Below are 17,658 nucleotides of genomic sequence, written 5' to 3' on the forward strand. Positions count from 1 at the left end.
AAAAAAAAAAAATAAAAATAAAAATAAAGGCGGAAAAGTCTGCCTTCAGATCTTTAGAATGAGTGACGCCAGCAAGCACTCTTGCACTTCACTCAAACATACTATCTTGCTCATTTCAGGGTATGCAATCGAAATATGCCTTGGCGATCGTGTCACTGTGGAGCACAATTCCGTGCTGACTTCTCCACTGTGGAGTTTGCTTCACTGCGGTTTAAACAGCTGCCCTGTCCCATCATGAAGATTTCAACTGTCCTCAACCATCTATATCAACTCAAATATAGCTGAAGAGTAAACATGAGTCTTCTGGAAGCAAGTACATCTGACGTCGAGTCAGCATCGTCCACCCCGCCGGAAGTGCAGCCGCTGCTGCATCCCGAGACAGCAGTTCCTTGGAAGCCACCACCAGGCTTCGTCTGGATCCAGCTAGGTTTGGATTGCTACCGTCACAGAAAAGCAAAGCTACTAACGCACAATATAGCCATCATGTCCAATGTTTTCCTGTCTGGATTTGATGGTACGATTACTGCGTCGACTTATGCCATCATCAGCTCCGATTTCAACGCCGCCAACACTGCGTCGTGGCTCACGACTTCGTACCTCATCACCAGCACCGCCTTCCAGCCATTATACGGGCGTTTTTCAGATATCTTCGGTCGGCGGGCTTCGTTCTTCACCGCCACTGTCACTTTCATAATCGGCTGTCTGGGGTGCGGGATTGCGACGAATGTGGTTTTCTTGAACCTCATGAGAGCACTTACTGGCATCGGGGGAGGGGGCTTGATGACCATGGGTGAGTGGAATGAATAGTTATGTTGCTATTCTCATGGAGAGATTATCACTGACTTGAGCTAGCCACTATTATCAACTCAGATCTCATCCCCTTTCGTCGCCGAGGTATGTATCAGGCGGTTCAGAATGTGTTGCATGGCTTCGGGTCGATCTGTGGTGCATCTCTAGGAGGCTTCATCGTGGACTCGATTGGTTGGCGATGGTGCTTTTTGTCGCAGGTACCGGTAGGCTTCTTAGCATTGCTCACAGGCCACCTTGTTCTTATTATGCCTGCTCAGGGGAAATACCTTGAGCAAGGACATGACTTTCGAGCCGTGTGGCGACTCCTTGACATTTCTGGAGCATTAGCTCTTATACTGGGCCTGTCGACCCAGCTGGTAGGTCTGAGTCTGGGCGGTAATGAGCTTCCTTGGTCCAACGGGTGGGTTATTATGTCTTTGCTGGCGAGTTTGGTGTTCCTCGCCATGTTCGTTCATATAGAAAGAAGTACAACTGCGGTTCCCCTGATCCCACCGCACATGTTGGCAGGGCTGCTTCCTGTGGCCACTCAGATTGCGAACGTTTGCGTCGGAATGGCCGCCTACGCTGTAAGCACCTCGAACTCAATTACTGATCTGCAGCCATGACTGACATGAGGGCAGTTCCTCTTCACGCTACCTCTTTTCTTCCAGGTCGTGCTTATGGAGTCACCCGCAAAGGCTGGCGCGAGACTCGCCATTCCATCTTTTGCTACCCCGATTGGCGGAATTATCTCCGGCATTGTGATGTCTCGTTGGGGCAAGCTGGCCTACTTGGTTCGGGCTGGTTCATCGCTCATGTGCATTGGCAATGCACTGGTTGCGCTGCTACATTTCCAAGACTCGGAATGGAAATACTTCACATACCTAATTCCCGCAAGCCTCGGACAGGGTATTGTCTACCCAGGCGTCTTGTTCACATTTCTCGCTGCTTTTGAGCATGCAGGTAAGTCGCGAGTAACCCAAAGGCAGGGGTCTGAGGTTAGCTGACTTAGCGGTAAGACCATGCCGTGTCGGCTTCCACTGTATATTTGGTCCGTTCAATGGGCACCGTTTGGGGGGTCGCCATCACGTCCACGATTATTCAGAATACACTGCGCTCGGGCCTCGGGGAGGCCTTGAGTGGAATACCAGACAAATGGAAAGTAACATCCCTCTCTTCGCGTTGTGGTGACTAATGAGAGCACCGGCTGATCAAGTTCCTACACCAATAGATCGTCGAGGAAATTCGTCACTCGGTCTCCGCAATTCACAACTTACCACCGGATGTTCAATTAGCTGCACGGTTAGTCTATTACCAGGGCATCCGACTGTCCTTCGTGGCATCAGCCTGTTTTGGACTCGTGGCAACCGTCGCTGCGCTGTTTACTAAAGGAAAAGGCCTACATCGCTCGCACAATGCGTAGAGACTGGCTACCAGATCCCTGCCGTCTCCACAGCGAGTGTTAATGAGCGTGCGAGATGATCGCTTCAGACACGCAAAAAGGTATGTCTGGTGAGGATCATCCTTTAGCTAGAAGAGGCAGCGCTTGGTGAAATGCGGAAATTAGTACGGGGTTGGGCGCGGACGGACATTGCATCCTAACCGCAAGTGATCGATACAATACAGGCGTGTCTGCTTCACAGATGCATATATATAGGTCAATCGAAAGAGGACATTCTTGCAGAGAGACTCAATTTGTCTTGGTAATTGACGTGTCTCAACACGAGAGCTTCGCATGTTGGTTCCGCCCCCGCATTTGGAGAATTTAAACTCTAGATCTTGAAATTGCCGAGGGAAAGTCACTGTCACTGTTAGTCCTCATCTCTCGGAACAGCTAGACATAGACTAGTAACATAAAAGGTCTGGCTGTCAACGAGTGGGGTTAAGGGGTGAGCTCAGGGTCCTCATTCACGCTTTGAGTACCAGAGGCATCTTCCACAGACACATTGGCATCACTAGCTGCATCACCCCGCGTTTTCGACGATGATCGTCTGCTGGTTAATTCCGTTCCAATTCCGCCATAATGGGTCTCTCCAAGCTTATTTCAATGCAAAGCCGGGGCCCGCTCCGATAACTGAGCTCGGAATGCTTATCGCATTCCGAGCCATCGGTCATTACCTACATGGTATCAAATAGCCTTGACTGCGATGAATCAACGAAACCCCAATTCCCCACCCCAGAGGAACTTATCAGACTAACCTCGCTTATCATATTGTGGCGTTCATTCAAGGCAAGTATGTAGGCTAGGTCATGCGTAAGAGGATGGCAAGGGCCATTTAACAGATGATGCTCCTCCCTTCGCGCCGTGCAGTTCCGCCCCAGTGCCTCTTCTTGAGTAAGAATCCTACTTACACATCCTATGGAGTTAGACAACCCTAAGCGTGTGTCTTCCAAATCCGGCCATGAGGCCCCCTATGATCCCGAGGTCGACATGGCCAAGGGCCAGGTCGCCATCACGGGCGTGCCTGATGCGCATATGAAGCGAAACTTCAGCATTCTCAGTATCATCGCCATGGGATACAACAATACCAATAGCTGGGTGGCGATAGCAGCCAGCTTCTCCATCGCCATTCAGTCGGGCGGCTCAGTCTCGCTGTTGTATGGCATTATCGTAGTCTTCTTTGCTATGCTCTGCACGGGCATTACCTTGGCCGAGCTGGCGAGTGTCTACCCTACCGCCGGCGGGCAGTATCATTTCACCTCAATCCTGGCTTCGAACCGGTGGAGTAAAGTCCTCTCATACTCGAGTGGCATCGCCGCCCTGTTTGCATGGATCACCCTTGGGGCTTCTATCTGCTTGTCCACGACGAACGTGCTCATGGCGATTGTCATCCGGTGGCAGCCCGAGTACGAAACCCAGAGCTGGCACTACTTCCTTGTGTATCAGCTGCTTAACGCGATCTTGGTTGTGTACAACATCTTCCTTACCAACAAGACTCTGTGGGTGTATAATCTGGGTTGTGAGTGATGCCATTGGCTATCCCGGTCGAAGTATCCAATATCGGTATTATCCTCATGCTAACCATTGGTACATTATAACTGTATCGTCCCCGAATAGTCCTCCTTTCTATCTCAACTTTTCTTGCCCTGACCATCACCTGCCCTGCACGCTCCTCTGCACACGTCAGCTCATCTCATATTTGGGGAGAATTCGTCAATGGGTCTGGCGGCTGGCCAGACGGCATTTCGTTCCTTACGGGTCTCTCCACGCCTCAGTTCATGTACTCGGGCCTTGACGCCACCCTCCACCTGGCCGAGGAGTGTCTTGATCCGGAGCGCATTGTACCCAAAGCCGTCATTGTGACCGTGATTGTCGGACTTTTCACCGCGTTTCCGTTTGCCATTGCGGTTGTATACAGCTATAACGACATCCAGGCCTCTCTCGACAGTCCCACAGGGTGTGTGTGACCCTTCTCTTTGTCGATACACATACAGATCGAACTATTATAGCAAGTCGAAGCTAACACATATACCAATGACAGCTTCCCCATCTTCTTCGTCTGGGAAAAAGCCACCCAGAGCCCCGTAGCCGCCACAATCTTCATGGCCGCCCTCTTCGTCGTCTCCCTCATCGCCCTCAACGCCGTCCACCAAACCGCCTCGCGGCTGACCTGGTCCTTTGCCCGCGACGAAGCCCTCTTCTTCTCGCGTTATCTAGCCAGAATCCACCCTTCCCTCGGTGTACCCGTCTACGCTTTGATTCTGGATGGTGTTGCCGTTCTTCTCGTTGGTATTGTCTATGTCTGCTCGACAACCGGTAAGCCATACGCCTAACCCATACTCTTCACAAGGCCCTCCCTCTCTCACTTCACAAAAGTAAAAAGAGAATTCCAATACTAACACGCCGGACACCAAAAAGCATTCAACGCCTTCATCAGCACAACCGTCGTCGTCGCTCAAATCTCCTACGCCATCCCCGCGACCCTCCTCCTCTACCGCCGCCGAAGCCCCGACTACTTACCGCGGAACCGTCCCTTCAAGGTCCCCGGTCTGCTCGGATATCTGTCGAATATCATCTGCGTTCTGTGGGCGATCATCATCACGATCTTCTTTACCTTTCCGATGGAGTTTCCGGTCACGGGGGGAAATATGAGTATGTCTTCATTCTGCTCCTTTCCTTGTTGCTTCCCACTTGATGAAGTGTGTGCTTGTTGCCCCTTTCCTTTTTCTCTTGCTGAAACCGTGCCCTTGTACCGTTCGTTCGTTCCGGTTACACGCGGCCCCCTTTCTTTATGTGTGTGCTTACAAAACACATCCGACATGATCGAGAAAAACCAAATACACTAGAATACAGGACACAAGGACACTGACTAACCCTCTTGATTCACTATAGACTACGCCTCCGTCGTCCTGGTCATCATGCTCATCCTAGGGGTGGGGAATTGGTACGCCTATGCCCGACGTCACTATCACGGGCCGAGACTGGAGATGTGATTGCTGTTTGATTTCGCGATTGAGAGCAATGGATTCCGGGAGATGCTCGTAGGGCGAATTTAGTTAGAGCTACTATCTACGCAATGAACATACCAATCTCGACGTATGTGTGCGGGAAGTATATAAAACGCTGGCTTTCGAGAGCTAACTGATCCTTCGATGCTATTCACAAGGATACGATATGTTCTTCCTTGAGGATCGGTCAAGGCTACTATGGATTGTATGGTCAATGGGGAATTCAAAATCTATGGAACTCTACAAACGGTGATGATACCGCCTGCATATAAGCCTATATGAGAGTCTGGCATGTTGTGATAGATAGAAGGGGTTAGGAAACAGACTGTAATGGTTATAATCATTCGATGAATCGGGGTCTGTTAGGGGCTGAGACTTGAGATTCCGCGTGACCTGCATTTTTTCCCTATGATCGGAGAGAGGAGCCAAGAGTGAGCAAAAGAGCTAACACTCCACCCGGTTTTTCCGGTTCCGTGTAACAACTTAGTTCTCAAAGCGTGATGACTTCATCCTTCAATTACATGCCCTCAGTATACAGGGTACACTGGAGTCTGGAGTGTTGCCCAAAATACATCATCCGGATTCTCTCAAATCCGTTTCGTCCACCAGGAAATGAGGATTGATTGCACTGCAGTCCGAATTTAACAACTTGAACTAACAACAACACCTACTTCCATCGATGTAGTTACTCTTCGCTATCCAACCAGTTCAGGTACAGCCAACATTCCGACAGCCCGCTCGACGGAGACTAAGCAAGCATGGCAGACCACCAGAGTGGCAAATCGCAATGGGATAGAGCTCCAAGCCATAACTTGGAAGGTCGAAGAAAGGAAGAAGAGGTCAATCATGAATTAGGCGCCATGCGGCTATGGAGAAACCCGGATCGGTTGAATCCTTCACTCAGGGGCATATCCTCGGATTAGAGCCTTAGTCCCAGATAGAAGAATCACACATTTCACCAGAGACAGAAAAAAAAAACCCGCAGTTCCACAAATCAAGCAGCGCAACATATGAAAATTAAACATAGGAAATGGGAGACTCCGGGGGCGGGAAACCGTGGCGTAACAACGTCTATCGCGGTCGAACCACGGCGGCCCGTCTTTATTTCCCGGCGCCCTTCAGCTAAATAACTCGAGCGGTCTAGTGGTGTGTAAGCAGGAGTCGTGGGAGTGGCGGTCATGGGTAGTAGAAGCAGCAACGCCATTATTGTTGGAGGATCGTTTCGTGTAACAAGGAGAGGGGGGAAGGTCGTCGTTCGATCATGGCGTCTAGCACATTTCGCAGCACTCGATACAGTCAAAGCAGCACTCGCAGGTCTCTTCGCACAGACACAGACAGCACAGGGTGGCCAAGCTGAAGAGGAGGAGAAATAGTCGTCAGCAAGGGATGTTTGCGGTCGGCAGAGAGCAATGCGATGGAGCGCTTACCAGGTTCCTAGACAGCCGCGGTCCTTCTGCTGGGGAGGAGGTTGCTGCTGGTACTGCATGGGTTGCTAAAGGGAATGGTCAGTGACAATCGCCGGCACAATTTCGGATCGCAACGTACAGGAGCATAGCCTTGGGGAGGAGGACCGGGGGGATAGCCTCCCTGGGGAGGGTAACCCTGCTGATAGCCTTGCGGGGGATATTGGCCGTAACTATTTCGGGGGCGATGGTCAGAACATTTTGCGCACGATGAGGTAGCCCAGGTCAAACCCCGGGCGACATAGGTCGGACGAGCGTAGGCCAGAAGAATGCCATGGCGATGAATCTCGTCCAGTCTGTCGGGCTGGACCCGCGATTCTCGTCCGCAGGAGAGGAAAAACCGGGGCGCGACGGCAGTTACGGAGGCCAAGGGACCGGGCGCAACGGAGGAGGAAGGGAGAGAACTTACGCCTGCTGAGGCGGAGGAGGGCCGTTGTAGTACCCTTGATGAGACATGGCGACAGGAACGGTAGCTGGAGAACCAAGAAAGCGAAGCAATGATGGTCAGCGGAGAGAAAGCTTGGAAGAAGGAAGAGAGAACGGGGGGAGTGAGTTGAAGAGTTGAGTAAGAAGCAGGCCGGGCGTGAGCGAGAGAGGGAGAGAGAGAGGGGAGAAAGAGGAACCAAGTGGCTGAGGGAGCCAATAATGACGGGGTGTGGGACATACCTGAGATTACGCCAAGAAGAGGATGTGACGGGAGTAAGACAGCGAAAAAGCCTGGAAAGAGAGATAAAAGGGACAGAGATAGGGGGAAGAGAAGATCAAAACCAAAGGGGATCGACCTCGTGCAGGATGAAAAGAGGAGTTCACAAAGAGGAGGCAGAAGAAAGAAAGGGAAGAAGGGAATCGAAGGCGATGAATGATTTGATGGCTGATGCAATGAGGCTGAGGCAGGCGGATGTATTACCAGAACCCTGTATGGTACGGTATCACCTCACATTCAGCACTCGTTGCTTGTGGTGGTCGGGCGGTAATGGTATGGTCCCAGGCATCTGCGTGAGTCCGCCCCCACGTATTGACTATTTACTCCGTAGTGATTGCCTCGGCGCTAAGTTACCCTTCTGTGCTAAATTAAGCCATAAATTCACTACTAACAAGTATCAGGTATCAGGACGGGAACGAGAAACAGGAATCACACCACTATTCAGTGGCTATTCAGTGGCTATCCACTGAGTGCAAGGCAGTGGAACACTCAGCCACATCGCAGCCCTATAGGAACAAAACCCTTTTCCAGGTGTAGACCGCTAGGCACCAGCCACGAGAGTTCCACTTCCAATGGCAGTGTCCAGACACGGGCTCGTTGCCCCAGATGGTTCCAGACGGTTTCTATTCTCTACGGAGGCAATGCCGGTCATTCCCGGACTGAGCGCTTGGGGTCAATCCCGACCGGTATGTGCATTTCACGTGACTCATCTGCCTACTCCATACCTCGTCGTTGTGTACAACCTTACAACTCCTGAACCACGAGAATTCAATCGTCACCATCGTCAGCAACATCTACTGCGTCACTGCGTTGACTTCTAGCTCAGCTCCGTAATGACCGCGCCTATGGCCCGGGTCTTTCACCTTGGCTTCGCCCCAAGGCCACACCATCGGACGAACGAAGCCCTCTGCGAGAAGCTCCATCTCAGTTCCAAAATAATTTCCTCGATGTGACGACTTCTGCCGTTCTTGATCAGCGTCGCGGCAGACATCCCACATATGTCGCTGTCAAAGGAAGTCATGCATATCGAAGACCGTCGCCCCGAAATGGGCATGATCCGGGCCGCTGGATGTTCGACGAGCTGCGACGAGACTTTCTCCTCCCGCACGAGATCGCTTTCGCTTATTTGGATGATGAGAAGATTCACCTCAACCTTGAAACGAGGGTATATACGTACCGCCGCCACGACGCTTCCCAACGCTTATGCGCATTTGAACATTTGGAAGCATGCGAGATATCTACCTACTGGTCAATATAGATACAATCTAAGCATGAAATTGGCAAGAATCACATCCGGAAGTTGAGAGCGACAAGGAGGACTAACGGAGTCTCTATGCCCATCATGCCCCAAAATTCTTGGCCACGACCAGAAATAAGAAGCAGGTAAAAAGCACAGAATGTCTAACCCTTCCGTCTCGACATGCATTCCTAAATCCCCCGTCTGATGCGCCTGCTTTATCTCCTTGTTGACAGTCGGCGTATTGGACGCCTTGGGTCCTGAACTCAAGTACGCTACGAGTATGATGAGGCTTCGGATAGCGTGTTTGAGGTAATATCTGACGAACTTTATCTGCGTTGAAGGGCTTAGAGGTCTCACGAAGATACTGAAAAGACGAACTCGAAGTCTCGAACACCGAGGAAGCATTCAACTGGTTGCCATAGGAAGAGACAGCCCTGAGTGGTCCTAGACTCGGTGTCAACCATGCTCAATAAGAAAGCCTGCCGGGCTTTCCATCACCCGAACCAAGAAGTTGTCACGGGCTGCTCGCCGCTTGGGCGCTACGGCACAAAATCGGCCGCGCGCGTGACCTTTCCTCAGCTGGGATTGGCGCTGATGGTGAAAATCGGCGGCGGGTCCTTTAGCTCCGGGGCCGATATCCGGCTTGGAGATGTGCAAGGCTCGGAGGAGTGACGCAGTAGTCTGGAGAAACGCCTGCCGCACGGCTGGTCATTACCTCCAGCAGAGCGGGAGGTTTGAAATCTTGCCAGGCAAGCTGCTGTCGGCACTCGGCGAGCTGCAAAGGTGGTATACAATGACGCCGAGCAAATATATTCGGATTGCGGAGCATATGCGACTTATGGGCCATGGCTAAGAAGCCCAACGTTGAAGCCCCGTGGGGTTCGGGTTATGCCGTCATGGGTTGCCCAGACCAAGAGCGAAGTGGTGCAAGGTCTCTCAAATCATGGGAACGGAAGTTGACCTTCTCGTAAGAATCCACCGGCTTCATCAAATCGGCTTCTCCACCCGCATAATGCATATTCCGGCACTTTGTCATTGGGCTTGGCGCGGGATCTAACCCTGCTTTCCAGCCCGTCAAGCCGGAGACAGTGGTTCGATTCTGGCTCAAAGATTCGCAAAACTATGTAGTTATATCGGATGATGATGCTTTACTCTAGGTGCCGGGCTTATCCCAGTTCCTTTCCGTCACCTCCCCACCTTCATTCCCCACGCTCTTCGTCCCGTTGGGGAGACTCTCAGTCACCCGCCGCAGTCGGAACTTGCAGACGCAGTAGTATATAAGTTACACCATATCCCAGCCCGTACAAGTCAATGTGAGAAAGAGCTCCTCAAACCGGGGATAACAGTGACCTAGTGGAGAGGGAATTTCCAGGTGAACCATGACTCCCTGGGCGACCTATGGATGGCTTGGCCTTGCCTCCCTTGCTCTCGGCCATTTGAACCCTCCTTATTATGCGGATCTGAGTTGGCAGCCCGCGCGAACCTTGTCCAACTGGTCGAATCTGACCGTTGAGACCCGTACCGGAACATTCATTGGCATCTTGAATGATACCTATCCAGATGTCCGCCAGTTCCTGCGAGTACCCTATGCACAGGTACTTGGCCTCGACAAAGCCCTTTCGAATACATGGCTTGCGGAAGCATAGAAGCTGACAATCATTCCGTGTCCCATTCCAGCCACCGATTGGCGACCTTCGCTGGCTTCCTCCCCAGAGGTTGCCGCACTCATCGAAAAGAATTGACTCAACTCGGTTTGGCCCGGGTAAGTTATATGAATGCCTCATTAGCCAGCCACGGGCAAGAGCGGGCCGATTGATTGACAACAATGAATCTTTTTAGCCTGTCCACAGTATGTCGCTTCGGGCGAGTCCATGTGGGCACAGTATGAACCGCCGAATCTCCTGCTCAGTATCGGCGAGGCCGACAATCAAGGATCCGTGGCGTGGTCATCGTCGGAAGACTGCCTCTCCCTGGCGATCTGGACCCCGGCCTATGCTAATCAGACCTCCCATCTCCCGGTGGCACTCTTCGTCACGGGCGGGGGAGGAACCACGGGGGGCATTGCAATTCCCTCTCAGCTGCCTTCGAATTGGGTTTCCAATTCGCAGGAACATATTGTGGTGACCATTAATTACCGCGCGAATATCTTTGGAAGTTAGTACAGAACTTGAACACCTCAAATATCTCAAGCACATCTAACAATAGGAACTCTTCACTTCTAGACCCTAAGTCCAAAGCTTTGAACGAGACATCCTTGACTCTAATGGATGTGCGTGCGGCGGTGGAGTGGGTATCGGAGAATATCCGGGCATTCGGGGGTGACCCAGATAATATCATGGTGAGTGGGCGATGAGTGTTCCCTACAGACCTGAGCACAAGGTTAATCAATCCTTTTTCCCAATGACAGCTGTGGGGCCAATCCCAGGGCGCTGCCCTGACACACCTCTATACCCTCGCCTACCCCGATGATCCTCTCGCGGTCCGGTTCGGCGTGATTTCTGCGCCGCCATCGGTGACAATCGACCTCACGGAGACAGAGGATGTTTATGAGGACTTTCACATTGTTGCCAAAGGTCTAGGATGCAATTACGGGGACGATGCCGAGGCGGAGTTGGAATGCATGCGCCAAGTATCCTGGGTTCAGATTGAGGAGTTTGTCAACCGCTACAATGGCACCCCATCCATTGCGTTTTCCGATTACATCCGTTTGTCTTCCCCCCTCCCACAAAACCTCCATGGCGCTTGGACCTATCTTCCTTTGACTAACGAAAGATGGCCATTCCTACAGCTGACGAGAAGTACATCTTCGCCAATGAAACCGAGCGCTACCAGATGGGTCGCGTGGCCCCCGGGCCGGCGATCCGCTCCAACGCCGCCCGCGAAGATCCCATCACTCCCAACAATGACACCGCCACTATGGAAACAACAGGAGAATGGCTCTGCGCCTCGTACAAGGATGCTCTCCTGCGAGCCTCCCAGGGGCTCGAGACCTACCGGTATGAGTGGGCGGGCAACTTCACCAACATCAGCCCTGTTCCTTGGCTGGGCGCGTTCCACTGGTCGGATCTCTTGATGATTTTTGGAACCTATATGCTTGATGTTGGGGAGATCTCGGAGCTTGAGGTCGAGACCTCGCGGACGATGCAGGACTATTTGCTGGCTTTCCTCAAGGACCCCTCCACGGTCACTGAGACTGTGGGTTGGCCTGCCTTCAATGCCAGTGCTTCGTCTGGAGGGCTGATTCTGGAGTTTGGAAACACGACGGCCGTGCGGAATATCACGGGGGATTTCCTTGAGGCAGGTTGCTGGGATTCTAGCGCTGGGTTCCGCATATTCGGACGCGATGAGAGAGTTCCACTGCCGTGGAAGGGATGATCGTGGCCACTTGGGAGGACAACCACGAGTTTGGTGCAGATCTAAAGAAGAGGATGTGATTACGAGAACAGCGTGTCCGCAGACGTGCATGAAGCATCACAATGATCGGATAGAAAAAAAAAAAAAGGCCGATGTCATGTCCAACAGCGATGAAGTACAGATTCCCAGGTGATGGTGAAGACAATATCGATAGAATATTTGGAGCATGAAGTAGTTAATCAACGTCAACCAGTTGACATGATGAGACTCAGGGACTAACCTTTGTGAGTAGGTATTCAGTATATCGGCTAGACAATCACGTGTTAGTTATAATGTACGGTACTTATTGGAACGGAGACCCCAATCCAAGTTCCCCGCGAAGATACAGCCAAACTCCTCAGACTTGATCTCTGCAAACTAGGTAGAAAGCATTGCGGGGGGCGAGACATCCCTCGGTTCCCAATGCCTGCCCAAGTCCATACGAGAGCACAAGATCATTGCATTAGAAACGCGCGCGGTTTGGATATCAAAGCCAGCTATCCAGCCACGAATAGCGCCCCAAGTCTGTCTGAGCCCATACTTTCAAGAATGTGTCTGATTGGAATATAATCACCAGGATTCAGCATACCAGTACGTAGGGGCAGCTACTACAGGCTCAGGGTCCGAGGATAGGAATGAATGTCCTCCTCCTGGCTTATGCTAATAGCATAGGTGGAATTGATAGCACCCAATGTCAGGGTTACCCTTTTCAACCAGCACATGCTCACCCACGCTCTCGCCGAGATCTTCAACGGCACTATCACATCGTGCCCAGTCTATACTATCTTCTTCAAAGGCTCTACAGGCAGATTCTACAGCCTTGATGCGTCGTCCTCGGTAGGGGAAGGGGGCAAGCCTTCCAGCGCGCAGTGGGTAAGCTGGCTTGCAGATATCACAATCGTCTATTGTCCGGGAAAAGAGATTGCTTGCGCTGGTGGTACCCAGGACTTGATTGAGGATTTATGATATCTATTAGCGCGTGGAAACGTAGAAACGCAACTGAAAGGGAGAATAGAACCAGACAGAACCATAATGTCAGAAGACATGGCACTTACAGGAGAACGCCCATACAACAGTGGAAGCGTTGAAGATGGCTGGAGTCGCGAACTTCATGACGGGCAAAGTAACTTAGTAATAGATAGAACAGACGTCCAGTGTCTGTCCTGGGTCAAAAAATACGTCTTCGCGAGGGGACCGATACTTTTCGCACGGCATCCAAGCAAAGCATTTTCGTCCGGCAGAGAATAATCGCATTTGCTGGGAAGGTAGAACTCCCAGGCGGTGTACCGTACATCAATTGCGCCGCCCAGCAATTGTAGGATAGCCAGTCAGTATTGGTATCGATCAATTTAAGGGCCCGCTGACCGATTCCGATAGTAGTCCTACGTAGTAAGCCACATTTGAATCTGAGTGATCGGTACGAAATCTATTCGCTTCGCACGCTTTTCTTGAATAGCACCAGGTGGTCTCTCACCTACAGACAATCACGGTTACGCGTGTGGCACGGGCTTGTGCTGCCGATGGCTGGAGTTGAAGCTCGGTTGAATAGATTACTTAGGTACTGGATCAAGGTCAGATTGTGCTACGAATGCGGGGCGGGATTTGTTAGACGTATGTCGTGTACAGCGAATGTAGATGCGGCTACTCTTGCCGCGGAATGCAGGTTGGCAGCAAAGGGTAGTCGATGCAAATTAGTCAATGTGTAAAAAAAAAAAGAAAACACCGGAGTATCAATCGGGGGGATTTCTAGCCCATGGGGACGGTAGTGCACGAGAAAAACTCGAATGTCGCGCCATACGATCTATAAGAGGTATAAAAACAGATAAATGACTGGCAGTGCGAAGTCTATTCCAGGGCATATGGCTAGTACAGTACATTCCAGCTCAGGGAACACTGAAATTGACGGTTAGTGCTGCTAGAATCGCTCGATGCTCCCACACTTTGGGTCGCTCGGTCAGGCAGTATCATTATTCATGTCGCAGAAAGCCATTGATGTAGTGAAAAGATTGTGATAGGGTCAGCATCAGACATTCGCCCAGTTTTGCCGTCAACACGCGCCCACAACTCCTTCCCAGCCACTGGGTGTCACTCAATTGAGGCTCAGGCTTTCGTTCTGAGAAGCGTGCATGCTGGTAATCAGTCTGAATTACGAAGTCTTGCATAGTGGTCCAGCGGTCGCCCTCCCTGCACCTCACTGTCCCTAGGACAGACGAGCAAAGCGGCATGGCTCTGGACCTGGCTTCTGAACATCTCTTTGTCCAAATCAATATATTCAAAAGTCTGTATATGGTTGACTGTCTGTTCATCACACATTATATCGTAGCGCGCCCCCAGGGCGGCCGAAAGGGTGATAAGATCGACCCTTGGTGTCTGAAAAAGATAAGAAGAGGGTAAATATGAGAACCCAAAGAGAAAAGAAGAACAATGGGGAAAAGAAAAAGAAAAAGAAAAGAAAAAGTGGGGTGGGCAAGAAATTTGACAAGAAGATTTCGCAAGAAAATGTCCAAAAGTCAAAAAATTAGTATCACATCAAGCCGGAATCCAGATTCAAAGAGTAAGATGAGAAAACAAGGCCGAAGGATGCAAGATTAATACTCAGGTGACGAGAAGCGCCTAACAGGCAGCACGGTCACACATACGAATCAATCTCAGGGGGAAGCGAGGGAGACTCGAAATAGCAAGGAGTAGCATCAAGGGGAACCTCCATGCCCAGCGCGGGAAACGTGGTCATGGGGTCATACCCGTCAATGAGGGCAGTCTCTAAGCCCTGAGAAGAGATCTCATCGGCCGACGCCAGCGGCAGGGTGGACAATGGCACATCTTCCGCCCCAACCACCAACGGTGCGGCCGCCAAGTCATCACCTAAAGCTTCCTGGTTATTGTAATTTCCGAGAACAAATTCGGTCTTCTGCACCATCCAGTGCTTCAAGACATCCATGGGAGGGTGGTTACCACCACCCTTGCCACCGCGCTTCTCGCTGTCTTTACCCCGACCACCCCGGCCGCGCTGGCAGGGGTTGAAGTGGGTGCGACGAAGATGAGCCGCGGCGTTGTAATTAGCACCATAGCGCTTGCCATTGCGACAAGCCTTGCAATTCGCCAAGAAGGTCTTGTCAGGAGAAATGTCCACGCAGACCCAAACCTTACGAACCGCAGCGTGTACCCGCTCGATATGCCGACGCAGCTCGTGCTCCCCATGGAAGCCCTCGGGCTGGTCGTTACACATGTTGCAGTACGTCTTCGGACGCTGGGGCCGTTGAATCGAGGCCTTGGGGATTGCAGCCACCTCCTTAGCCGTTCCATCTGAGGATGAGATTCTTATCATCTTATGTTCGCCTCCCTTAGGGGGTGAGCTGCTCTGGGGCTCCGCTTTAGGGGCAATAGGGCGAGCGCCCTGCACAATTTGCTCTTGAGTTCTGCGCGCTGCTCTGGAGGTCTGGGAAGTAGATGAGGGACTGTCATTCTCAGCAGACAATAGAGGTTTGATCTCTGTCACAGGAGATGTGGAGAGGGTAGGAATCTGTGTATAAAATGGGGTCGATGAGGGGGCAGAGCAGGAGAAGGAAACAGGGGCAGTGGCGTCGGGGTAGGAGAAGGCGAGATCTTGGGCGGGATTTTGGTGCAGGGAGTTGAAGGTGGTGGGGAAAGGAACATTCATCGGCGAACTGGAGGGCATGAACTCGGTGGAAGGGACGGAGAAAGAAAAAGTGGAATCGAGGTTCGGTCCAGAGGAATCAAACCTCATCATGCCAAACCCCCCGCAAAGCGAGTCAGTGGTCGTACTTCTGCTCATTTCCACCGCGGCCGGCTGGTCGGCCATCATGGAATTCGCCAAGGTGAAGTCGGCCAACAGTTCAGGCTGGGCCTGAGCCAACTGCGACCTTTGTTGGTCGTATCCGGAGAGCGTGGGATCCGCCGAAAGCGCCATGGAAAGAGCAGAGACGTTTCCTTGGCCTTGGAAGTCACCGAAATACTGCTTGGCGTATTCCGACGGGGTGTATTCGTTGACATGGTCCAGCCGGCGCTGCACGCGCTGAGGTCCATAAGAGTGTCGATGTCCTTTCACATTGGTGGCGGTCAGCGATGGGCGATGCGACACTGGCGTTTGCTGACTCTGTGAGCGGACCATGGCCGTCTGTCGAGAGGACCCAGGACCCGAGAAAGTAACCTTGTTGTCCTTCCGAGAATTGGTTCTGATCAAGCGCCGAGCTGTCTCAGGAGCTGCCGGGGAGGAAGCATGAGACAACTCGCGTGTCAGATCGACGGTCACTGGAGGTTCCGGAGTCTGCCATTTGTCAATCCAGGGACGGATGTCGGGAGGTGAAAGAGGAAACAGTGAGATCATGGAGTAAGGCGGGGAGAATAGAATGGGTAAGGACGAAGACACAAATGGGAGGCGGGAGCAGAAGACCAAGATGATTCACGTACGGTGACTCGTCGTTTCGGTGGAGGGAGACCAGAGCCAGGGAGAGTCCGAGGGGTATCCTGCCGCGTCCTTTTCCCAGACTTCTCCAAAGCAGCGCCGTCGTCTTCGGGTACGCCAGAACCGGGAACCGGGCGATAGCTGGAGGAGGCATCAAACGAGGATGCGGACGAAGAGGCCGTGGTGGTCATGAACTGACTTAACCGCTGACTCCAAAGTTGATTCCGTTCAGATTCCGGTAAGTGGGAGTGTCGAACCAAAAAAGCGTCCCGATACCCAGAGATAGCCCGTGTGAATAATTCGTCGTCAGCCATGGTGCCCGCCATAGTGGGTGGGGAGATCCTCTCTTTGCGTGACGCCTCTATCACGTGGGACAAAGGAGGGCTGCTATCAGTATCAAGTGGCTAGAGGGGATAGAAGGGGTCTTCTGCAGATGAGATGTTAGCAGGTTAGATTCACTGGATCAACTTGATAGTGGATGGTGGGACGGGTGTGACTGACGTTATGCTGTAAAAATGAGCGAAGAAAAGTTGTCGCTGGTCGGGGAGTTGGAGAAGCGCTGGCGGAGACGAATTCGCTGAAACGGTCCCAGGTAGTATGAAGGCGATAAGTAGGATAGGATAGAAATAAGAGAAAAGCACTGAGCACCCGCAGAAGGTACGAGGTAGATTGCAGAGGGGCAGGATTGTGAGTGAGAGGAAAAGGAGAAAAGGAGAATTGAGGAGAGGATAGTTGGGATATATGAAGAGGAGAAGGAGGGTGTGGGGGAAAATGTATGAGAAGCAAGATATATGCGACAAGGAGGATTGGCGATAACGATAAAGAAGGAGAAATCACAGAGAGAGGGGAGGTTATCGATTTAATAGACCATCTAACATCCCCACAGTTTGGGCCTAGACGAATGGGTCGGAAGAGAGGGTCTAGGATGAAACTAAGGTGAGGATTGGGAAAAGAAGCGATGGAAAGAAGATGTGAAAAGAGCAAGAGAGTTGAGAAGGAGAGAAGGACAGAGAGAGAGAAAGAGAGAGATAGCGCAAAAGATCCGTCAGAAGGGGAAGCAGTAAGTTGCAGGTTAGTTTGGGAGTTCCTCATCCATCAAGACGGTTGAAACTGGGCGGGGGTGAATTGAAGATGGAGGGCCGGATTGGAGGGCGCAACGAGGGTTCCAGACCCTCTTGGGGGAGGGCAAAAATCCCTA

General features: G+C 51.8%; 6 protein-coding genes across 6 annotated transcripts; 3 read left to right on the forward strand and 3 right to left on the reverse strand.

Moving 5' to 3' along the window:
- Window positions 1-105: 105 nt before the first annotated feature.
- Window positions 106-2,212, forward strand: BP01DRAFT_389329 (MDR family MFS transporter; the record flags this gene model as incomplete). Its single annotated transcript, XM_025577908.1, has 6 exons — window positions 106-427; window positions 479-790; window positions 853-1,376; window positions 1,431-1,752; window positions 1,809-1,951; window positions 2,021-2,212. The coding sequence occupies exons 1-6, from the start codon at window positions 295-297 to the stop codon at window positions 2,210-2,212; spliced, it is 1,626 nt and encodes a 541-aa protein (XP_025433995.1). The 5' UTR covers window positions 106-294.
- A 936-nt stretch (window positions 2,213-3,148) lies between these two features.
- On the forward strand, window positions 3,149-5,223 carry BP01DRAFT_407455 (putative choline transport protein; the record flags this gene model as incomplete). The annotated part of the gene is made up of 5 exons (XM_025578795.1): window positions 3,149-3,749; window positions 3,848-4,187; window positions 4,272-4,546; window positions 4,649-4,882; window positions 5,123-5,223. 5 exons carry the CDS (start codon window positions 3,149-3,151, stop codon window positions 5,221-5,223), a joined length of 1,551 nt encoding a protein of 516 aa, XP_025433996.1.
- Window positions 5,224-6,468: 1,245 nt separating this feature from the next.
- Window positions 6,469-7,396, reverse strand: BP01DRAFT_353906 (uncharacterized protein). Its single transcript, XM_025574297.1, has 4 exons — window positions 7,368-7,396; window positions 7,111-7,174; window positions 6,784-6,874; window positions 6,469-6,730 (listed from the first exon to the last, which is right to left on the reverse strand). The coding sequence occupies exons 2-4, from the start codon at window positions 7,155-7,157 to the stop codon at window positions 6,662-6,664; spliced, it is 207 nt and encodes a 68-aa protein (XP_025433997.1). The 5' UTR covers window positions 7,158-7,174; window positions 7,368-7,396; the 3' UTR covers window positions 6,469-6,661.
- Window positions 7,397-8,309: 913 nt separating this feature from the next.
- BP01DRAFT_175002 (uncharacterized protein) lies at window positions 8,310-9,156 on the reverse strand. Its single transcript, XM_025570811.1, has 3 exons — window positions 8,729-9,156; window positions 8,582-8,642; window positions 8,310-8,525 (listed from the first exon to the last, which is right to left on the reverse strand). Exons 1-3 carry the CDS (start codon window positions 9,047-9,049, stop codon window positions 8,422-8,424), a joined length of 486 nt encoding a protein of 161 aa, XP_025433998.1. The 5' UTR covers window positions 9,050-9,156; the 3' UTR covers window positions 8,310-8,421.
- An 867-nt stretch (window positions 9,157-10,023) lies between these two features.
- Window positions 10,024-12,224, forward strand: BP01DRAFT_334465 (alpha/beta-hydrolase; the record flags this gene model as incomplete). Its single annotated transcript, XM_025573162.1, has 6 exons — window positions 10,024-10,239; window positions 10,322-10,406; window positions 10,484-10,798; window positions 10,867-10,982; window positions 11,052-11,349; window positions 11,433-12,224. The coding sequence occupies 6 exons, from the start codon at window positions 10,024-10,026 to the stop codon at window positions 12,017-12,019; spliced, it is 1,617 nt and encodes a 538-aa protein (XP_025433999.1). The 3' UTR covers window positions 12,020-12,224.
- Window positions 12,225-14,666: 2,442 nt separating this feature from the next.
- Window positions 14,667-16,786, reverse strand: BP01DRAFT_379929 (uncharacterized protein; the record flags this gene model as incomplete). Its single annotated transcript, XM_025577183.1, has 2 exons — window positions 14,667-16,322; window positions 16,466-16,786. The coding sequence occupies 2 exons, from the start codon at window positions 16,784-16,786 to the stop codon at window positions 14,667-14,669; spliced, it is 1,977 nt and encodes a 658-aa protein (XP_025434000.1).
- Between the last annotated feature and the right edge of the window lie 872 nt (window positions 16,787-17,658).

The sequence above is a fragment of the Aspergillus saccharolyticus genome, assembly GCF_003184585.1.
Source record: "Aspergillus saccharolyticus JOP 1030-1 unplaced genomic scaffold BP01scaffold_5, whole genome shotgun sequence".
Classification (NCBI taxonomy): Eukaryota; Fungi; Ascomycota; class Eurotiomycetes; order Eurotiales; family Aspergillaceae; genus Aspergillus; species Aspergillus saccharolyticus.